The sequence below is a fragment of the Lynx canadensis genome, chromosome B2 (assembly GCF_007474595.2).
Source record: "Lynx canadensis isolate LIC74 chromosome B2, mLynCan4.pri.v2, whole genome shotgun sequence".
Classification (NCBI taxonomy): domain Eukaryota; kingdom Metazoa; phylum Chordata; class Mammalia; order Carnivora; family Felidae; genus Lynx; species Lynx canadensis.
The window spans coordinates 78,774,491-78,793,375 of NC_044307.1; the positions used below are offsets into that span (position 1 = coordinate 78,774,491).

Consider the following 18,885-nt stretch of genomic DNA (forward strand, 5'->3'; position numbering starts at 1 on the left):
TACAGACAATTCTATACCACAGCCATCTGTCCACCTCTGACAGAAAGCATTAATGTCTGAAAAAATTTCGAGACAAAAATAATTAACAGAAGTTCCAAATACTGTTTTTCTCTGAACAACATTTTTCCTTTTCCTTTTTAGAAGAAAATTAAATCTCCATAGTTGGGGAAGGATCAGATACTTCAACTATAAGTAGGTGGGAATGTTGACCTATTTGGGTAACATCCAGAACTCATTTTACTTTCAAACAGAATATATGGATACATTACAGCATTTTTAAAGATAATCTTTATCATCTTAGAATAGAATTGTTTATTAAGACTTTCTGACATAGTAGAAACAGGATAGGTCTGTGGAAAATTTTCAAAACTCCCCACAAACCATTGTCTTTTACAGCTGAAGGAAGATTTGCTCTGTGAGAAAAAACTTAAAGAGACAGCTTCTGGTAAGTTTCTCCCAGAACATATCTGTCCCTTCAGACTTTGTCATAAAATTCAAAGGAATGCTAACACTTTTTGCCTTTACATGCCCCACCACTGGTTCTTTCTTTCCTCACCATTGTTTTTTTTTTTTTTTACAGAATTGTGACATGCCCTCTCTTTTGTACTCTGTGCAGTATTAAATATACAAACAAAATAAAATGTAAACTAGGAATAAATTGGCATCAATATCTAAGGAAAGTGTTCTATGCATATGATGGGATGTGAGATAGAAAAAGGAGGGACAGGGCAGTTTGGGCTTTTAATTGACTTCTTTATTAAAATTTTAAGAACAAAAATAACATGAAACAATGAAAAGATTTATAAAGAAAAAATTCACTCTCCTTTTATTGTAACCAATGTTGAGATCCTTCCACATCTCTCCCCCTACTCACACATTCTGTACGTAGCCACGTGTAAAAGTTAGGATACTCAATGCCTAACCTAAAAAAGAAAGAGTAAGTACAAGAGAAGTGTCCTCCCATCCCCCACCCCCCGCCTTTTTACACTGTACTGGAAAGAAACATATGAAAAACATGGTGTTATCAGGATTCTTTCAGTTGCAAGATACAGAAACCCTATTTAAGCCAGTTTAAGCAAAAATGGGGAATTTATCATTCATGTAACTAAACTACAGAAAGGATAGGGGGGAGCCTGTGTCAGAGACAGCAGGAATTAAAAATTCAAACATTCTCAGGTCTTTGCCTTTTCCCCCTTCTCTTAACTTTGCAGTCTTTCTGTCTTAAGCTATCTTTGTTAAATTTCCTTGGGAAGACTGGAACCATAGCTACTTGCAACCCTAGGCATTCTTTCATACAATACTGAAAAAAATTTCCTTCCAGCTCCATTGAGACGAAACCTTGTGACCACAGACAGTGTCTTAACAGGAAAGATTTGGGGGATAAGTCCTAGAGAGCCAACTGCCGGCCAGGAATGGCTTGAATGAAATTAAGAAGACACCTGTTCAGTGATCCGGGAAGCCCGATGAGGTGAGGAAGGTTTAAGAAAGAACTATGGTTGGTTGGTAACTCGGCTCTTACTGGATGAATATCCCTGAAAAAAGGGACTGAATTTTTGGGTCTTACCTTCTTCATCTCTAAGGTTAATGTCTGCTCTCTGAGCACCAATGTTGTGTGGGGGAGTCAGGTCAAGTGAGGTGACCATTGAGGACCAGTGCAAGATACTCCACCCCATCTTAACATCCATGCTCCCGCATGAAAGTGGAAATTTTCTTACAGCCGGAATTATATATCTCTGAAGGTGCATAATGCAGTGTCTTGTTCCTGTTGATCATAGCTCAATAAAAATTAATTTATTGATAGACTAAAGATGCCAAATTTAAATGCCAGTTTCTCTCAATCAAATGCTTTGGGTCCTCACTGATGCCAAGACAACCTCCAGAGTATTCTTACAGGAAACTCATTTTATAAACTAAGCTTAAAGGGGAAAAAATCATTCCCCTTCCTGTCTAAACAACTTCATTCACAGCTCTTGCTCCCATTACCTCGTCACTTCCTCTTAATGCAAAGTGGAAAGAGCAAAAAATGCACATGTCCCACCAACCCTTTTCCCTACAGCAGCACTGGTCATAACTGATGTGAAGTCTGAGCTCCTCAAAAATATTTTTGGCTACAAACTTAAAGGGAAAAATCATCTTGCCTCCATTTCACTTCTGTGTACTAAAACCCTATTTTCTAGATTTTATGCCATGATGAGGGCCTCAAAAATCTCAAACCTCTTTAATCCCCATCACTGTCAAAAACATGTGTTTATATTCCTTTAAATCCTTTAGTGGTTACCTGCATTTGCAAAGATTGGCTGTTTTCATGTTAAATGAATGTAAGCTCAGGAGTGTAGCAGTGAGGGATCTGGGATATAAATTGAAAGAAGGGGAAAACCTGCATGAATTGTAGTGACTTTATGCTGAAGAGGGCAGGGCCATGGAAGACATGACATAATCAGTTTCAGTTAAAATTACATTTTTATGCACTGATTTCTCATTAAAAAAATTCCCAGTGGACAAGAATGATTTCTGAACTATTTTTATCAAGCAGGGCTGCAAGTCCTGCTCTAAAATTGTCAGAAAAGTTTTATTTCACAGAATAATTGTACCCGTGCAGTCAAGTAACAATATCAAGGACAGCCAAATAACACAACAAAACCACTGAATTTTTATTCTGGAGAAATGCACGTCTGTTAGAGTGTTAAATACAAAGATAATATATGATTTTTTTAAAAATAAGAAAGAGCTAGGCTCCAAATAAAGTAATAATAAGCATCCTTTTTTTTTTTTACATTTTTCAAACAAATGTAACAGCATAGTACACATTTTATCATCCATTCTAGAGAGAGATGTACTAGTAAATTGTAGGCAAACTATGACATATTGTATAACACACTGTGAATTCCTGATCATAAAAAGGTCCAATAAATACAGAAATTTACAAAGTATTCAATGTTCAGTGGTTAAAAGAGAAGGGTTAAGTAATTATCAAGTGGGTATGTTCCTTTTCTGGGTCCTACCTGCTCCCTGTCTGTGTAGTTGGTGGGACCTGCCTTCTGGTATGACTGGAGTGACCCTTTCAGGTATCTGCTAGGTTCAGGCTTAAGTGGGACATGTCCCCAGTAATATTTGTATTAACTTGGAAACCACAAATTATGGCTTTCTTCCCTCTCCCCTAGTCCATTTATATCCAGGGAGACCTAAACTGCCGAGGCCTGGGCTCTGTGGTCATTTCCCCAGGCCAGGCCTTCTCACTGAGTGTGCTTCTGTTTGCCTTGGCTACCTGCTACTGTGCCCTCACCATGCTCTTTCTCTGCAAAGATTGTGTAGAGCTGAGTGAGGGGAGCCTTGGCTGCCACTTTGGAAAGATTGCCAATGCCTCAACCTCAGCTTGGAAGCCATCACGTTTGTCAGAAATGTCACTTTCTATATTTTCCAGGTGACAGATCTAAGCGTTTAAGAGAATGCCGTTCACTGGATTTTTTCAGACTAATTTGCAATTAACTATTCAAACACAACTCACATATCCACTTGAACCCTATGACAATGAGATCTCTGTCTAGTGTGTACAACTGAGCACATACTGAAAATTTTTTAAAAAATTTTCCCAAATGACATTAAGGCTGACACCCTTTGTTTTCCAACACAGCTTAAGTCTTGCTTAGGAAGGATGCAGATTCTCCTTGCCAACCCTCTTGTGTATCATCACAAAGCAGTTTTGTTTTACCTCGGGAGGGAGGGGGTTCAGGGGTGTGCAGTGTGCTTATGGCTGAGTCTGAGTGGCAATTCTGGAGCAGGGGAGGAGCCCCTATCCCACCACATTCAATGTATCTGAGGTTGTGGCACTCACACACTGAAGACTTGAGTGTCTTAGAGTGTTTTTGGAGATAGCACTTAATAAGGCACTTGAGAACCAAAAAGCTCAGTTCAATGAAATTCAACACAATGCACAGGCATGAGGTAATAACCAAGAAGAAGATGAAGATCGTTTTCTCGGTGGGTTTGGATATGAAGCAGTCCACAGTGTTGGGACAAGGCTTCAAATCACACTTCATAAGGTACGGAACACTAAAGCCATCATACAGTTTGTAAAATAAAACCAGGAAGCCAATTTCAAAACCAGTTTTAACAATGAGACTGATCAGGTAAGTGTACCACAGACCCCCGTCCATCACACCTAGGCTGACATAGAGTTTCTTTCTGTGCCTTTTCTCTCTACTGTCACAACAGGCTACATGTAGAACCACAAGAAGTGAAGGCATAGAGACCATGATCAGCTGTAAGGCCCAAAGTCTGACCTGGGAAATGGGGAAGAAGTGATCAAAACACACATTTTCGCAACCAGGCTGTTTAATGTTGCACTCAAACTCTTTCTGCTCATCTTTCCACACATGCTCTGCTGCCACCATGTAGACCAGCAAACGGAAGATGAACACAACAGTCAGCCAAATCCGCCCAATTCCGGTTGAGTATTTATTTACTCCAGTTAGGAGGTCTCTGAGGAACATCCAACTCATGACTTAGGCTCAAAAGAAGGTAAGATTCTGCAAAAGAAAACAATTTCATCAAGATTCATTTATTTTCATTTTATTGATCATTTCCACTGTCTTACTTGATTATGAATTATGGACGATAAAGTTGAATTTCAACTCTGGTTGTTGAGGACTCACATTCATACAAGGAGATGACACAGTTGGTCCACAGACGTAATTGATTCCTTGCCCAGTTAAGTTTGGAATTTAGTTGGTGATCCCACACACACTATCTCATTTTCAAACAAATCCTTCCAGCTTATTGCTTCTAAGGATGGATGGGTTCTGTTAGTGATCTAGAAAAAAAAAAATAGATATGAATCCCAAGGTGACATTGGCACCTTGAAATACCCCTCACATACCAGCTTCTTGAAATTGTAATCTCTACTCACTTTCTCTAGTTTGTTAATGCCCCTCCCCAATCCTTAAAGGTTATTTCCTTCCCCTAGCTCCTCTCATGTCCTGTGTCCCATATCCCATACCAACAACTGAGCTCACCTACAGTCCCATAGTGAAAAGTGAGGGTCTCCAATATGAACTTCTTCAAACTCATGTTTCCTCACCCCTGCAGGTCTACTTACATCAATGCCCAACTTAACATGCTCTACACAGTTTAGAGGGAGGGGTCAGCCTCATCTTGCCTCAAAATGATCATTCCAACTCTACACCCCACTCTTGATTTATCCATTTTCCCTGCTTCTGTATCTTCAACCTTCACTGGTTCCTTCATCTCAGCATATAAATGTGCTTAAGTTTTATCCCTTATTTCTACTATTACAACTATCATTTACTCTTCAACTCACTGAGTCTAGTTTTTCTGCTCATCATTGCATGCTAAAATTAGCACTACCACTGACCTGCCAAATCTTCTGGACACTCTGGATCTCACTTAATTTTTCTATGATACTGTTGCCTGCTCTTGTGTTCTTGAAACTCTTTGAGCCTTGACATCCAGGATCATCTTCTTTCTATTGTTTCTATCTTCTCTTTCTATTGTTCTGATTCTCTTGATTGTACCATCTTAGTTTTCTTTGTCTAATTCGTAAAAGCTCTGTCCTCTGCTCTTTTCTTACTCCATATGCTCTCCCTAGAAAATCTCATTCACTCCCAGGGATTCATCTACCATTTTCAGATTTCTGACTCTCAAATATTTGGCTTCTCACCAGATTTCCATATCTCACTGCCTCTTGGTTATCATTTAAATATGCCACAGGCCTCTCAAACTTGAAGTATCTATAGATGAATTTATTATCTGCTCTGCTCTTTGATTTTATTGCTTAATGGCATCACCAATACCCAAGCACCCAAGTTGGAAATCTCATATTCATCCTGGACCTCTCTCTTATGACCCTTTAAAAATTTTTTTAAATATTTATTTACTTATTTTGAGAGAGGGGGGTGAGGAGAGTACAAGCAGGGGAGCAGCAGAGAGAGGGGGAGAGAGAGAAGGAGAGAGACAGAGAGAGAGAGAGAATTCCAAGAAGATTCCATGCTGCCAGTGCAGAGCCCAACACGGGGCTCAAACTCAGGAATGGTGAGCTCATGACCTGAGCCAAAACCAAGAGTCAGACACTTAATCGAGTCACACAGGTGCCCCTTTTATGACCCTTCTTAATTACTCACAAAATTCTTCTGGTTCCTCCCTCCAAATATCTCTCAAATTCATCTCCAGGTCACTGCTAAAATCTCTCTCACCTGTACAGCCTTCTCACAGCTTTCTATTCCCAGTCTTACCATCTCTTCCCCTCTCCTCCTAATATGTCCTTGATGCCGTTTAATTATCTTGTACCTCTCTCCATCTCTTTTGCCCTTTTCTATATAAAAGTTGAAAGGAAACTAGGGAGCCTTCTTTTTCTTTTCTTTTTTTTTTTTTAATTTTTTTTTCAACGTTTATTTATTTTTGGGACAGAGAGAGACAGAGCATGAACGGGGGAGGGGCAGAGAGAGAGGGAGACACAGAATCGGAAACAGGCTCCAGGCTCTGAGCCATCAGCCCAGAGCCTGACCCGGGGCTCGAACTCACAGACCGCGAGATCGTGACCTGGCTGAAGTCGGACGCTTTAACCGACTGCGCCACCCAGGCGCCCCAAAGATCTAACAGCTCTTTTTTTTTTTTTTAATTTATTTTTGGGACAGAGAGAGACAGAGCATGAACGGGGGAGGGGCAGAGAGAGAGGGAGACACAGGGAGCCTTCTTTTTCATTTCAGTGATGTTGTCTTTCTGGCACACTCCGCTTCCATCTTTTCTTATAATTGGATTCCCTGATTTATGTTTGTTGGGCCCATTATATACACAGCATACTCTGTTCAGTGCTTTTGAGTTGGTCTCTCCCAACTACCCTGGAAAGTGGGGGTTTTGTTTGTTTAGTTGGTCGGTTGGTTGGTTTGGTTTGTTTGTTTATGGTGGTGGATGTTTTGTTCTTTCAGATGAGAAAGCACATTCTGAAAAATGAAGCCACTTTCCCAAGGTCACAAAATAAGATGCAGAGGGTTCAAATCTAATTTCCATCACTCTAAAACAGAGCTTCTCAACGGTGGCACCATTGATATTTGGGGCTGGATAATTCTTTGTTGGAGCAGCTATCCTATGCCTTGTAGGTTGTTTAGCAGAATCTCTCGCCTCTACCAGCTAGATGCCAGTAGCACCACCTCCCCGTTTTGGACAACTAAAAATGTCTCCAGACATTTCCAAATGTACCCTGTGGAGATGAGACAGAATCTCTCCAAGTGAAAAACACTTCTCATAACTCTCTGCTATAATCAGAAGATGTGGGCTAGAGCTCCAGGTCTGCCACTAATATACTTTGTGATTTCTTAGGTGAAATTCTTGCCATTTTAGTTCTTGTTTTCTATTACAAAAATTAATTACCTTTTGCTTTCTCTCTAACTCAGCTGAAAGAGTATCATGGAAATGATCATGTGAGAGGAATGAGGAGGTTAAGAAAATTGGGATATTGTTAATAGCAGCACACCTGTTGGAGCATGGCACATTACCTCTTACAGGGGAAACAATATGTAGCAAGCCCACACACAAAAGCCCTGAGGAGATGTATGAAGATTAAGAGATGTTTTCAGAGAAAACAAACATACATGTACACAGTGATCTATTGAGCAGGGAATAAATACTTCAATGTCCTTGGGTTTTCAGAACACAAACAAAACTGTATTAAATAAAAAGGAGTTTCAAATCCACCTGAAAGGTTAATGTCTCCATGAATTATTAAAACAAAGTCCCAAAGATTAAAAAGGGAAAACAAAAGGTATTGTGTTTTCCTACAACATGTGTCATTGGGCATTTGTCCATATTATTTAAAAGGATATTAATGTAATGTTACAAAACATTTGAAAGTACCCTGCTGATCATTTTAGAAAAGGGAGGAAGGCAAGAGTAGATCCAGACTGTTTTGCTAAAAGAAAAGCAGTAAGAAAGAAACTGCTGTTTGAATAGAGTTAGAAGACTGACACCATCAAATGTGTAAGAATCATGAATTTCATTTGACTGATAAATGTCTATCCTATTTTGAAATTCTCTGCTGATAGAAAGGTAGTGGCTTTTCTTAGGAGGGAAAGGTGTTCTAATATTAGTCCAGTTTTAACAAAGCTGGTTTAGTATAGCGGATAAGAGCCTGGGCACAGCATTGAACTCCATGGGTTCAAGCCCAAGTTCAGCTGTGATGATAATAGTACTAATCACGTGGGGCTCAAAACAGAGTCTGACACATGGTAGTGATCAGTAAGCATTATTATTATTATTTTGTCATTAAAAGCCTTTTCTTGGTATCAAATTGGAAGGCTTTCCAATTGCAAGTTAGTATGTTTTTTTTCTCTTTTTTCCTCTGAAGGTGGATAAGTTAGGAATCTTTATATAATAGCCCTTTAAGCATTTGAAAGCAGTCATTAGTTTGAAGTCATTAGCTCATCATGTTTATCTCTTAATAATAATTCATATTGTCTCTTTATTTTTAATAAAGGTCTTTAATTTATCCCTTTTCTTAAGTCACTATGGATTACTCCCAATTTTTAAAGAGTTTCTACTTGCCAATTCTAATGTACCAATTTTCCTATGATTTTCTCTTTTCTCTTGAGAACTAGCAGTTAAGTGCACAGGAATTTCATTTGGAAAATTCAATTAATTAAATATTTTCAGAAAGTAAAATATTCAATATTGCCAATATCATGAATAATTTTGGGAATTGAAGATTTCCCCCAAACATTTTATCTAAATTAAAAATGGAGTCTGGTAAGTTTTAATATCCAGAATATGTAAAGAACTGCTAAAACTCAACAACAAAAGATAACTCAAACATGGACAACAGATTTGAATAGACATATCTCCAAAGAAGATATACAAACGGCCAATCCATAGGTGAAAAGATGCTTAACGTCATTAGTCATTAGGAAAATGCAAATCAAAGCTATAAGAAGGGGCGCCTGGGTGTTCAGTCGGTTGCGTGTCCAACTCTTGATTTCAGCTTAGGTTATGATCTTAGGGTCGTGGGATCAGACTCTGCATCAGGCTCTCGCTCTCTCTCTCTCTCTCTCTCTCTCCCTCTCTTCCTCTTTCCCTCTCCCTCCCTCTCCTTCCCTCTCTCTCCCCACCCCTGCTCATGCTCTTTATTTCTAAAATAAATTTGTTTTTAATGTTTAAAAAAAGCTACAATACTTACTAAGATGGGTATAGTTTTTAAAATATAAAATAACAAGTGTTGGCAAGGATGTGGGGAAATTGGAACTCTTGTACAAAGCTGGTGGGAATGTAAAGTGGGGCAGCCACTGTGGAAAACTGTTTGGCAGTTCCTCAAAAAGCTAAACATAGCATTACCATCTGACCCAGCAATTCTACTTCTAGATATATACCCCAAAATTGGAAATAGGAACTCAAAGAGATATTTTTATGACAGTTTTCATCACAACATTATTCTCAATAGCCAACATGTGGGAAACAACCCAAGTTACATCAAGAATGAATATGCAAAATGTGGTATACACATACAAAGGAATATTAGTCAGTTAATGAAGTTCTGACCCATGCTACAGTGAGAGTGAACTTTGAAGACATTATGGTAATAAAATATGTAAGATACAAAAGGACAAATATTGTGTGATTCCACTTGTATGAAGTCTCTAGAACAGTAGAATAGGGAAATTCATAGAGATAGAAAGTAGATTAGAGACTACCAGGGACAGGAAGGAAGGAAGGAAGGAAGGAAGGAAGGAAGGAAGGAAGAAAGGAAGAAAGAATGGTGAGCTTTTGCTTAGTAGTTACAAATTTGTTTGGGGTTGAAAAGTTTTGGAAATAGTGCTGATGGTTGTACAATACAAATCATGTAATTAATGCCACTGAATTGTGCACTGAAAAATGATTAAAATGGAAAATTTTATGTCATATGTATTTTACCACAATGAATAAAGTTCCCCCAAAAAGTAGGTGGAAGGAAACTATTTAGAATAGAAGGAAACAATAGGGGTCCAAATAGCCTGAACATTTTAGGAGAACTGTGTTGTATAGGGAGTAGAAACAGGGACAAAAGGAAGAATAGTAATATAATATAATAAATATAATACTCATCAATGAAATAAGTTCTTATATGATTTTATTTTTTATGATTTTTGTTGTCTATATTTTTTCCAATAAGAATGTACAAAATTAAATCTGAAAGATCTAATAAAAAATAAACACTAATAAATCAGAGAGCTATCACTGTTGCATTTATAGAATGAATGTTTACAAATCAAACCATATCTGCAAGGTTACTATGTAAGAAAATCATGTGGTGAATCCTTTTCAATCTCTCTTACCTCTACGTATGTGTCTATAACTCCCAAAATTATGTATGTCCAGTCCACACCTGTCTCCTTGTCATCTCTGCTAGGATGTCACCTCATAAATTCAAAATGTTTGAAAGTGAACTCATGGTGTTGCTTACTCCACCCTCCATCTCCCTGCAAAAGCACGGCCCCTCCTCCAGTGTTCTCTACCTCAGTAGATTGTACCACCATGCAACTAGCATTGAGCCAGAAACTTCGAAGTTGTTTTTCACCTTCTCCCTACTCCAAACCCCACATCCAATCTATATTCAAGCCCAAAGTTTCTACCTTTGAAATATATCCCCCAAATTTTCATTCTTTCATCTACACTGCTTCCACCCTAATCCAAAACTTCCTCATCTCTTGCCTGGTATACCATAAAAGCTTCTTATCTGTCTCCCCTTTTCTCATTCTTGACCTCATCCAACCTGTTTTCCATCAATAACTAGATTAACATTTAAAATGGAGATTATAGGGGTGTCTGGGTGGCTCAGTCAGTTAAGCGTCCAACTTCGGCTTAGGTCGTGATCTCACAGTTTATGGGTTCGAGCCCCGTGTCAGGCTCTGTGCCTGACAGCTCAGAGCCTGGAGCCTGCTTCGTATTCTGTGTCTCCCTCTGTCTCTGCCTTTCCCCCACTCATATTCTGTCTTTCTCTCTCTCTCTCTCTCAAAAATAAATAAACATAAAAAAAATAAGATGGAAATGATAGGGGTGCCTGGGTGGCTCAGTTGGTAAGCATGCAACTCTTGATTTGGGCTCAGGTCATGATCTCATGGTTCGTGAGTTTGAGTCCCTCGTCGGGCTCAGAGCTGACCTCGCAGAGCTTTCTGAGGGTTCTTTCTCTCCCCCTCTCTCTGCTACTACTCTGCTTGTGCACGCTCTCTCTCAAAATAAATAAATACACTTTAAAAATTTTGTAAATAAATTAAATGGAGATTATATCAGAAAGAAGTCAAACTTTCACTATTTGCAGACGGCATGATACTTTCTGTAGAAAGCCTTAAAGACCACCAAAAAATGGCTAGAACTGATACATGAATTCAGCAAAATTGCAAGAAATGAAATCAACATACAGAAATCTGTTGCATTTCTTTTTTTTTTATATATATGAAATTTATTGACAAATTGGTTTCCATACAACACCCAGTGCTCATCCCAAAAGGTGCCCTCCTCAATACCCATCACCCACCCTCCCCTCCCTCCCACCCCCCATCAACCCTCAGTTTGTTCTCAGTTTTTAACAGTCTCTTATGCTTTGGCTCTCTCCCACTCTAACCTCTTTTTTTTTTTTTCCTTCCCCTCCCCCATGGGTTTCTGTTAAGTTTCTCAGGATCCACATAAGAGTGAAACCATATGGTATCTGTCTTTCTCTGTATGGCTTATTTCAGTTAGCATCACACTCTCAAGTTCCATCCACGTTGCTACAAAAGGCCATATTTCATTTTTTCTCATTGCCACGTAGTATTCCATTGTGTATATAAACCACAATTTATCCATTCATCAGTTGATGGACATTTAGGCTCTTTCCATAATTTGGCTATTGTTGAGAGTGCTGCTATAAACATTGGGGTAAAAGTGCCCCTATGCATCAGTACTCCTGTATCCCTTGGGTAAATTCCTAGCAGTGCTATTGCTGGGTCATAGGGTAGGTCTATTTTTAATTTTCTGAGGAACCTCCACACTGCTTTCCAGAGCGGCTGCACCAATTTGCATTCCCACCAACAGTGCAAGAGGGTTCCCGTTTCTCCACATCCTCTCCAGCATCTAGAGTCTCCTGATTTGTTCATTTTGGCCACTCTGACTGGCGTGAGGTGATACCTGAGTGTGGTTTTGATTTGTATTTCCCTGATAAGGAGCGACGCTGAACATCTTTTCATGTGCCTGTTGGCCATCCGGATGTCTTCTTTAGAGAAGTGTCTATTCATGTTTTCTGCCCATTTCTTCACTGGGTTATTTGTTTTTCGGGTGTGGAGTTTGGTGAGCTCTTTATAGATTTTGGATACTAGCCCTTTGTCCGATATGTCATTTGCAAATATCTTTTCCCATTCCGTTGGTTGCCTTTTAGTTTTGTTGGTTGTTTCCTTTGCTGTGCAGAAGCTTTTTATCTTCATAAGGTCCCAGTAATTCACTTTTGCTTTTAATTCCCTTGCCTTTGGGGATGTGTCGAGTAAGAGATTGCTACGGCTGAGGTCAGAGAGGTCTTTTCCTGCTTTCTCCTCTAAGGTTTTGATGGTTTCCTGTCTCACATTCAGGTCCTTTATCCATTTTGAGTTTATTTTTGTGAATGGTGTGAGAAAGTGGTCTAGTTTCAACGTTCTGCATGTTGCTGTCCAGTTCTCCCAGCACCATTTGTTAAAGAGACTGTCTTTTTTCCATTGGATGTTCTTTCCTGCTTTGTCAAAGATGAGCTGGCCATACGTTTGTGGGTCTAGTTCTGGGGTTTCTATTCTATTCCATTGGTCTATGTGTCTGTTTTTGTGCCAATACCATGCTGTCTTGATGATGACAGCTTTGTAGTAGAGGCTAAAGTCTGGGATTGTGATGCCTCCTGCTTTGGTTAGTTATCTGATATTCAAAATTAACTGGACAATCTATATTTTATGTGGCAACCTAAACAAGTACTTTGATTGTCCTCTGTTGTGTACTCAGTGCCTAAGTAACAGTGCAAAATTCAGTAACAAATGGGAACACAGCTTGCTCTAAAGCTCAGAAACATTTGGAAAACTCAATCATTCTTCTCCTTATACCCAGCCTCTCTATCTCCACCTTAATTAAATTGCTATGTTCTCCACAAAACTATGCAGTCTGCTCTGAGGTCCCCACTTCCTGTAACTTCTGGATGGACCTGAGATTCAGACCATCTTCCTTCATCTCTGCAAGAAAAGCAAGTGGGAGATACCCCCAGACTTTCTCCTAAAATCCACTCCACGCTTTTGACTGCTAGATTAGAATGCTGTTTCCATCCTGTTATTCTTCTGCTTGGGAATACTCTCTAGCTTCCATGAGACTTCTGGAATAAGTTTCCGAGTCTCACCTTCATGTTCAAGATCTTACACTCTTGTGTCTACCAACATTCACCAATACCCACTTTGGTCAGATGGTTCATCCTCCCACCCACCTAACCTATGTCTTCCTGTCTCAAGACCTCATGTTCTTCTCATCTCCATGCAGTTGCTCATGCTGTTCCTCCCTCCTCCCTGCCCTACCTCACTATTGCCTTCCAAGTTGTGATTTTTCTCTCTTCATATTTGTAGCCCTTAAGCCTTAGCACATATTTTAGCCTTTGGTGGCTCTCATATAGACTTTGGTGTTTCTCACCAAAGAATCTTATGCCTTGCTTTAACATGCCTTAAGACCATGTTTGTTACTTGTTTTGTATACTCCAAAGTGCTTAGCATAAAGTGGCTGTTTAGTAAATGTTTATTAGCTGCATGTAGCTAAAGAAAGAGCAAAGTTGTAGGTGCCTAATCTGTGTTGCACAGCAGTAAACAAAATAGACAGCGTTCCTTCTCTCAAAAACTTACAGCATAGAGGTTAAATAGGTATGGGTTTTTTTAGTTACCTAAATATGCAATTAGAAATTATGACAAATACATGCTCTAGGGGCAAGAGCAAGCTAGGTAGAGAAGGACCTCGCTCTCAAGGAGCTTATATTCTAGGGAGTGAGAGAAACAAACAAGAAACAAATGCATAAGATAATATCAGATAATGATGAAAGCTGTGAAGAAGCACAAGCAGAGTAATGCAATTATGATGGGTCCAGGAGAGCTTCTTTCAGTTGGCCATGGGAGGCCTCTCTGATGTGATAACCTTTGGATCGAGCCCCAAGAGACAAGGAGTCAGCTCTACATGAAGATATGAGGAAGAACGTCCTAGGAAAATGGAATGGCTGGACAGAATGAATTTGAGGAACAGAAGGCCCATGTGACTAGACCTCAGTGAATGAGGGATGGATGGCCTGAGATGAGGTTGGAAAAGGAGGTCCAGCCAGGTTACATGGCACCTTTGGAGTGGGCTGTTCCATGCTATGTCACTATAAACAAGAAGTTCACTCTTGGGAGGGTTCAGTTTCCCCATCTGTAAAGGGGGATAATAATATTCTCCAAGCTGACTTCATGAGGTTTGTTGTGAATATAAATCAAGATGAAATATAAGAATTTCATAAAGCACACACACACATAAGAAAAGAAAGAAATAGCAAAGTTGAATGTTGACTCTCAGGTGAAATACTCAGTTTCAAATTTTTTTGCTCTTTCACATAGAATAAGTCACTCATACAGTCTTTGAGGGCCATAATTCTTTCCATTGATCACATTAAGAAAACTGAGCTGAAAGATGAGAAATTAATTTTCATATCACTTTGCTATTATACTTAATACTAATATTAAGAGAAAATATCCATTCATTCCTATTTACTCAACAAATTCAAATGTTAAACTTACAGCAAGGTTTTTTTTTTTTTTTTCAGGATTGGCATCAGTGTTGATTGATTCAAGTATTTCATAATTCCGTTAAAAATCCCAAATGAAATGTGTGTGGGTGCACACGTGCACATGCACTATTATAATGAGGAGTTGGAAGGCCCTAGTAACATTGATGAATTGTTTTAACTCTTATCTTCATGGCAGAGATCTAATCACCAAAATGCAGACTTTGGAGAAAAATGTGTAAATGTAAAAAAAAATTTTTTTTTTGAGAAAAAGAGAGTGCAAGCAGGGGAGAGGGGCACAGCAGGGAAGAGAGAGAGAATCTTAAGTAGGCTCCATGCCTAGCGTGGAGCCCAATGCAGGGCTTGATCTCACGACTGACCATGAGATTAAGAGTTGGATGCTTAACATACTGAGCTGCTCAGGCGCCCCTGTAAAGGTCAAATTTAAAATAACTATCCCCTGTGTGCCACATATTTCAGAGTCACAACCAAAAGAATACATAGAGGAAATAAATTTGTACACATCACAGTCTACTCTCTTAGAAGGAACTTGCATTAGTATAGCTATGAGTAAATAGATACAAATGAATAAGTTCATTTGAAGTAGTTAGGATATCATCTGATATATAACAAATATGAATTTAAATATCATCATTATGAACTTAGTGAAAGTTGAAGGACCCAAAAAAACTTGACTAAAAATCTTCCACCAACTATACTGTTTCTACTAAATGATCAAACAACAACAACACCATGAAGAATACTATCACAGGCCTCCATAAAATGTGACATCCTGGGTGGAGAGCATAGTCAGACTAAATTAAGTAGCTCAGAATTTGGAGACAAATACCTCCTTTGAGTGTGAAATGAGTAAAAACCCTCATGGGAAAGGATTACCAATTTGTAGAAGAAACCTATCCCAAAGAGACCATCTGTCCCATATTCCTGGGAGCTGGAAAATACTAGAACGTTAGTAGAGATAAAGGTGTAAAATTATGTAAGACCTCAAACATAAAGGTGAGAATTAGAAACTTATTTTCCCATATAGTTCCCCACAACCAGAGGGTACCTGAGTAAAATGGATAGAAGCTAATCAACCATGTGGTCCTGCACTGGCATAATGATATGGAAGCAAAGTTTAGCAGAAGAGTAGAGCTCTGTGTGAATGATACGTGAACAGAAACCACATAGACCTTCTCAATGTCTACATCAGTCTATATACAGGGAAAATATTATCTGTACATGTGTAAAATACTCCATCATTTTCTTCTGCAACCAAGGATTCTGGATTTTCTGGAATAACCCTATTGCAAGCATGCTAAGCTGATGTCAGAACTAATGAGAACATGTACAAGTTTTGGGTTGAGAAAATGAGTTACAATAACCATATAGTAGCAGCAAAGATAATTAATAATGTGACTTTTCTACATCCTGGATTAAATGTCTGTTACAATCATTTGATTCTCATTCTTCCAATTAACCAAGCAACCTCTGAGTAATAATTTTCTTGCTGAGGAGATTCCTTAAACTGTGCAAGGATACTCTCCTGAGATTACATACAAGAGTTCCAGTCCCTGGAGAGGCGCCTTATAAATCAGGCTCCTCTGGGTTTGGTTAATGAATCCCTTAAAGCTGATTCAACTTGGGGTGAATCATACACTTGAGCTTTTGAGCCTTTGGGACTGAACACTAGCCCACCTGTCCTTCACTTATTACAGGACGAACCTTTATGCCAACAACTTTCCTGACATGAGTCTTCACTACTTGTGTGGTTCAGCCATCTATAAGCACATGCCTTCTCTGTGCCCTGAATGGGCACAAAAACACTAAGGAGCCCTGGCACTGCTGGGAGCCGGAGTCCTGCTCTGAAGTTATTAAAAAGTGCTATTTTGCAAGTTGAGTTTGAGGGGCACTGGATTTCCAATATCCTTGCAGACCACCATGACAAGCCATGAAAAAGCTGTCAGCTTCATAGGCAGCCCCTTTCACATCTCAGTAATAACAGTGCCTGTCCTTGGATAGTGCTTGAGCGTTCCTGAAGAGTTTCACAGCATCTCATGTAACCCTTACCTCCATCCTCTGGGTTGGTATCGTCTGTGGTATGGACCCCAATGTAGTGATGAAGAAATGGAAACTCAGAGAAGGGGCTTGTGCAAGACTCCTCCAGAAATTCAGTAACAGAAACTCCTCAGTAGAAAACTCAGCAGCAGAACCCAGATCCCGAATGACTGGTCTCCAGCTCCCCCTCAGCAGGCTGGATTTTTTGGTTGATTAACAACTCTGTGCTACCTTGTACACAAATTATTTAACCCCTAAAGAATAGAATTTCCTCTCAGATTCTCTTTCCACCACCTGCTGACTCTTGCAAATTCCATAAAATTCCTTGTTTGAATACAAGGCATTTTCACTTTTAACAGTAGCCTATTTGGAAAATCCCGAAAGCAGGGTGTTTCTAAACCCAGGATCCATGACCCCTGAAGGTCTGTCATTAGATTCTCAAGGGTCTATGAGAAGTTTATATGTGTGTATTTTGTATTTTGTTTTTATGATCTTAAACAAACAAAACAATGCTGGATGACTAATTCATAACCAAGGACTAGTTCATAGCCACAGTATTTCAGTACTCATATTTACCAGTGTTTGGCAAACTATACAGCCTGCAGGCTAAATCCAGTTTTCCACCTGTTTTGTAAATAAAGTTTTGTGGGGACACAGCCATGCCCATTCGTTTACTATGGTCTATGGCTGCTTTCATGCTAAAATAGCAGAGTTGACTAGTTTCAGCAGAGATAGCACAGCCCTCAAACCCTAAATTATTTACTATCTGGCCTTTGTAGAGGTCATTTGCCGACCTCTGATATTTATGTCGTATTTGAAATCATACTGGAACCAAGTTGCAAAACTTTCATTATCTGGGCTTCCAAGAAACAACACATGATGGGTCCTGCTCAAGAGAAAGCTATGTGAAGGCATATTGACAGCACAGCATGAATGAAGCCTGCTGGCAGTTTGAATGGAGACAAGTGAACAAGGGACAAGCCATTACCCAACCCACGGTGGGTCCACAGCTTCAAAGAATCTGGGCTTCTGCAGTCAGTATCTTATTCTCTTAGTGAGTAGTAATTTAATTTTAGCCAAACCGTGTCGTTTGTCCACTAAACTTGAATTAATTTTAATTTTATTGGTTTTGTGATATTTGATTTTTCCTTTGTAAATACAGTTACTTAAGAGCTATACGTCTAAGGATTAGCCTATGGATGTAAAATTATTTCACATCTAATTTTAGGTCTCATTACATATAAATAACAGTATACTAAAAAAATAAATTGTCAACATTGAGGGTACAGGAACAATGTTGAGTAAAACAGTATCCACCCAGGCCAATACCTGTATATATATACCTCTTGCCAGGTATTTTAATTTCCTGTATGAACAAAGATATTGACATTTTTAGAGGATCCTCTCTTCGGAACAGTGCAAAGGTTATCCTGAAGCCGCACAGAAGGGGCCACTGAGAGGTCCTGGGCTGTTCCACTATGCCCCCAAATTCCACTCATTCCCATTCTGTGCTCAAGCCAGGTGCTCTGACCTGGCCACAACCACAAAGCCCCCAAGTCACTCACACTTTCCAAATGGGCCATTTACTTAGAGGCAGCTTATCCAGAAAGGGTGTCTGTGATGCAGCACAAAACTGGATAGCGGTGCATTTAGTTTGTAATAATTAGGATTACTTCTCTCACCAAAACTTTTTGGAAAGAGGTAATGACTACCCAATTACAAGAAATGCCATCTTCCCTTGCATAAACAAATCCTATTATAAGAGAAATAAGCTTAACTTACCCATTGGCACAGATGTGAAGATTAAGAAGAGATCCAGTCAGTTGTTAATTTGATTAAAAAAAAATCATGAGTTGATTATATTATTTCCCTTAGAGGAAGCTAGTGCTTTAAGCTCAGGCAAATGGAGTCTAGTGGTTTCCAAGGTAGCATAAGCCAAACAGGTGTAACCTGATCGTTTGTTTTGGCTCATAACTTAGATGAGAACTCTTGTGTCTCTGCTGTTCACGATATATGTTAAAAGAGAATCGAAACTGGAAAAACTAATTCAAAGCCATTCACATACACACAATTCA

The 18,885-nt window shown here is 39.2% G+C and overlaps 1 protein-coding gene across 1 annotated transcript; it reads right to left on the reverse strand.

Moving 5' to 3' along the window:
* Positions 1-2,627: 2,627 nt before the first annotated feature.
* GJB7 (gap junction protein beta 7) lies at positions 2,628-18,708 on the reverse strand. The gene is made up of 3 exons (XM_032593207.1): positions 18,593-18,708; positions 4,653-4,810; positions 2,628-4,526 (listed from the first exon to the last, which is right to left on the reverse strand). The coding sequence occupies exon 3, from the start codon at positions 4,497-4,499 to the stop codon at positions 3,633-3,635; it is 867 nt and encodes a 288-aa protein (XP_032449098.1). The 5' UTR covers positions 4,500-4,526; positions 4,653-4,810; positions 18,593-18,708; the 3' UTR covers positions 2,628-3,632.
* Positions 18,709-18,885: the final 177 nt, after the last annotated feature.

Coding starts and splice junctions, on each gene's coding strand:
- GJB7 (XM_032593207.1), bottom strand. CDS start 4,499: ATGAGTTGGATGTTCCTCAGAGACCTCCTAACTGGAGTAAATAAATAC.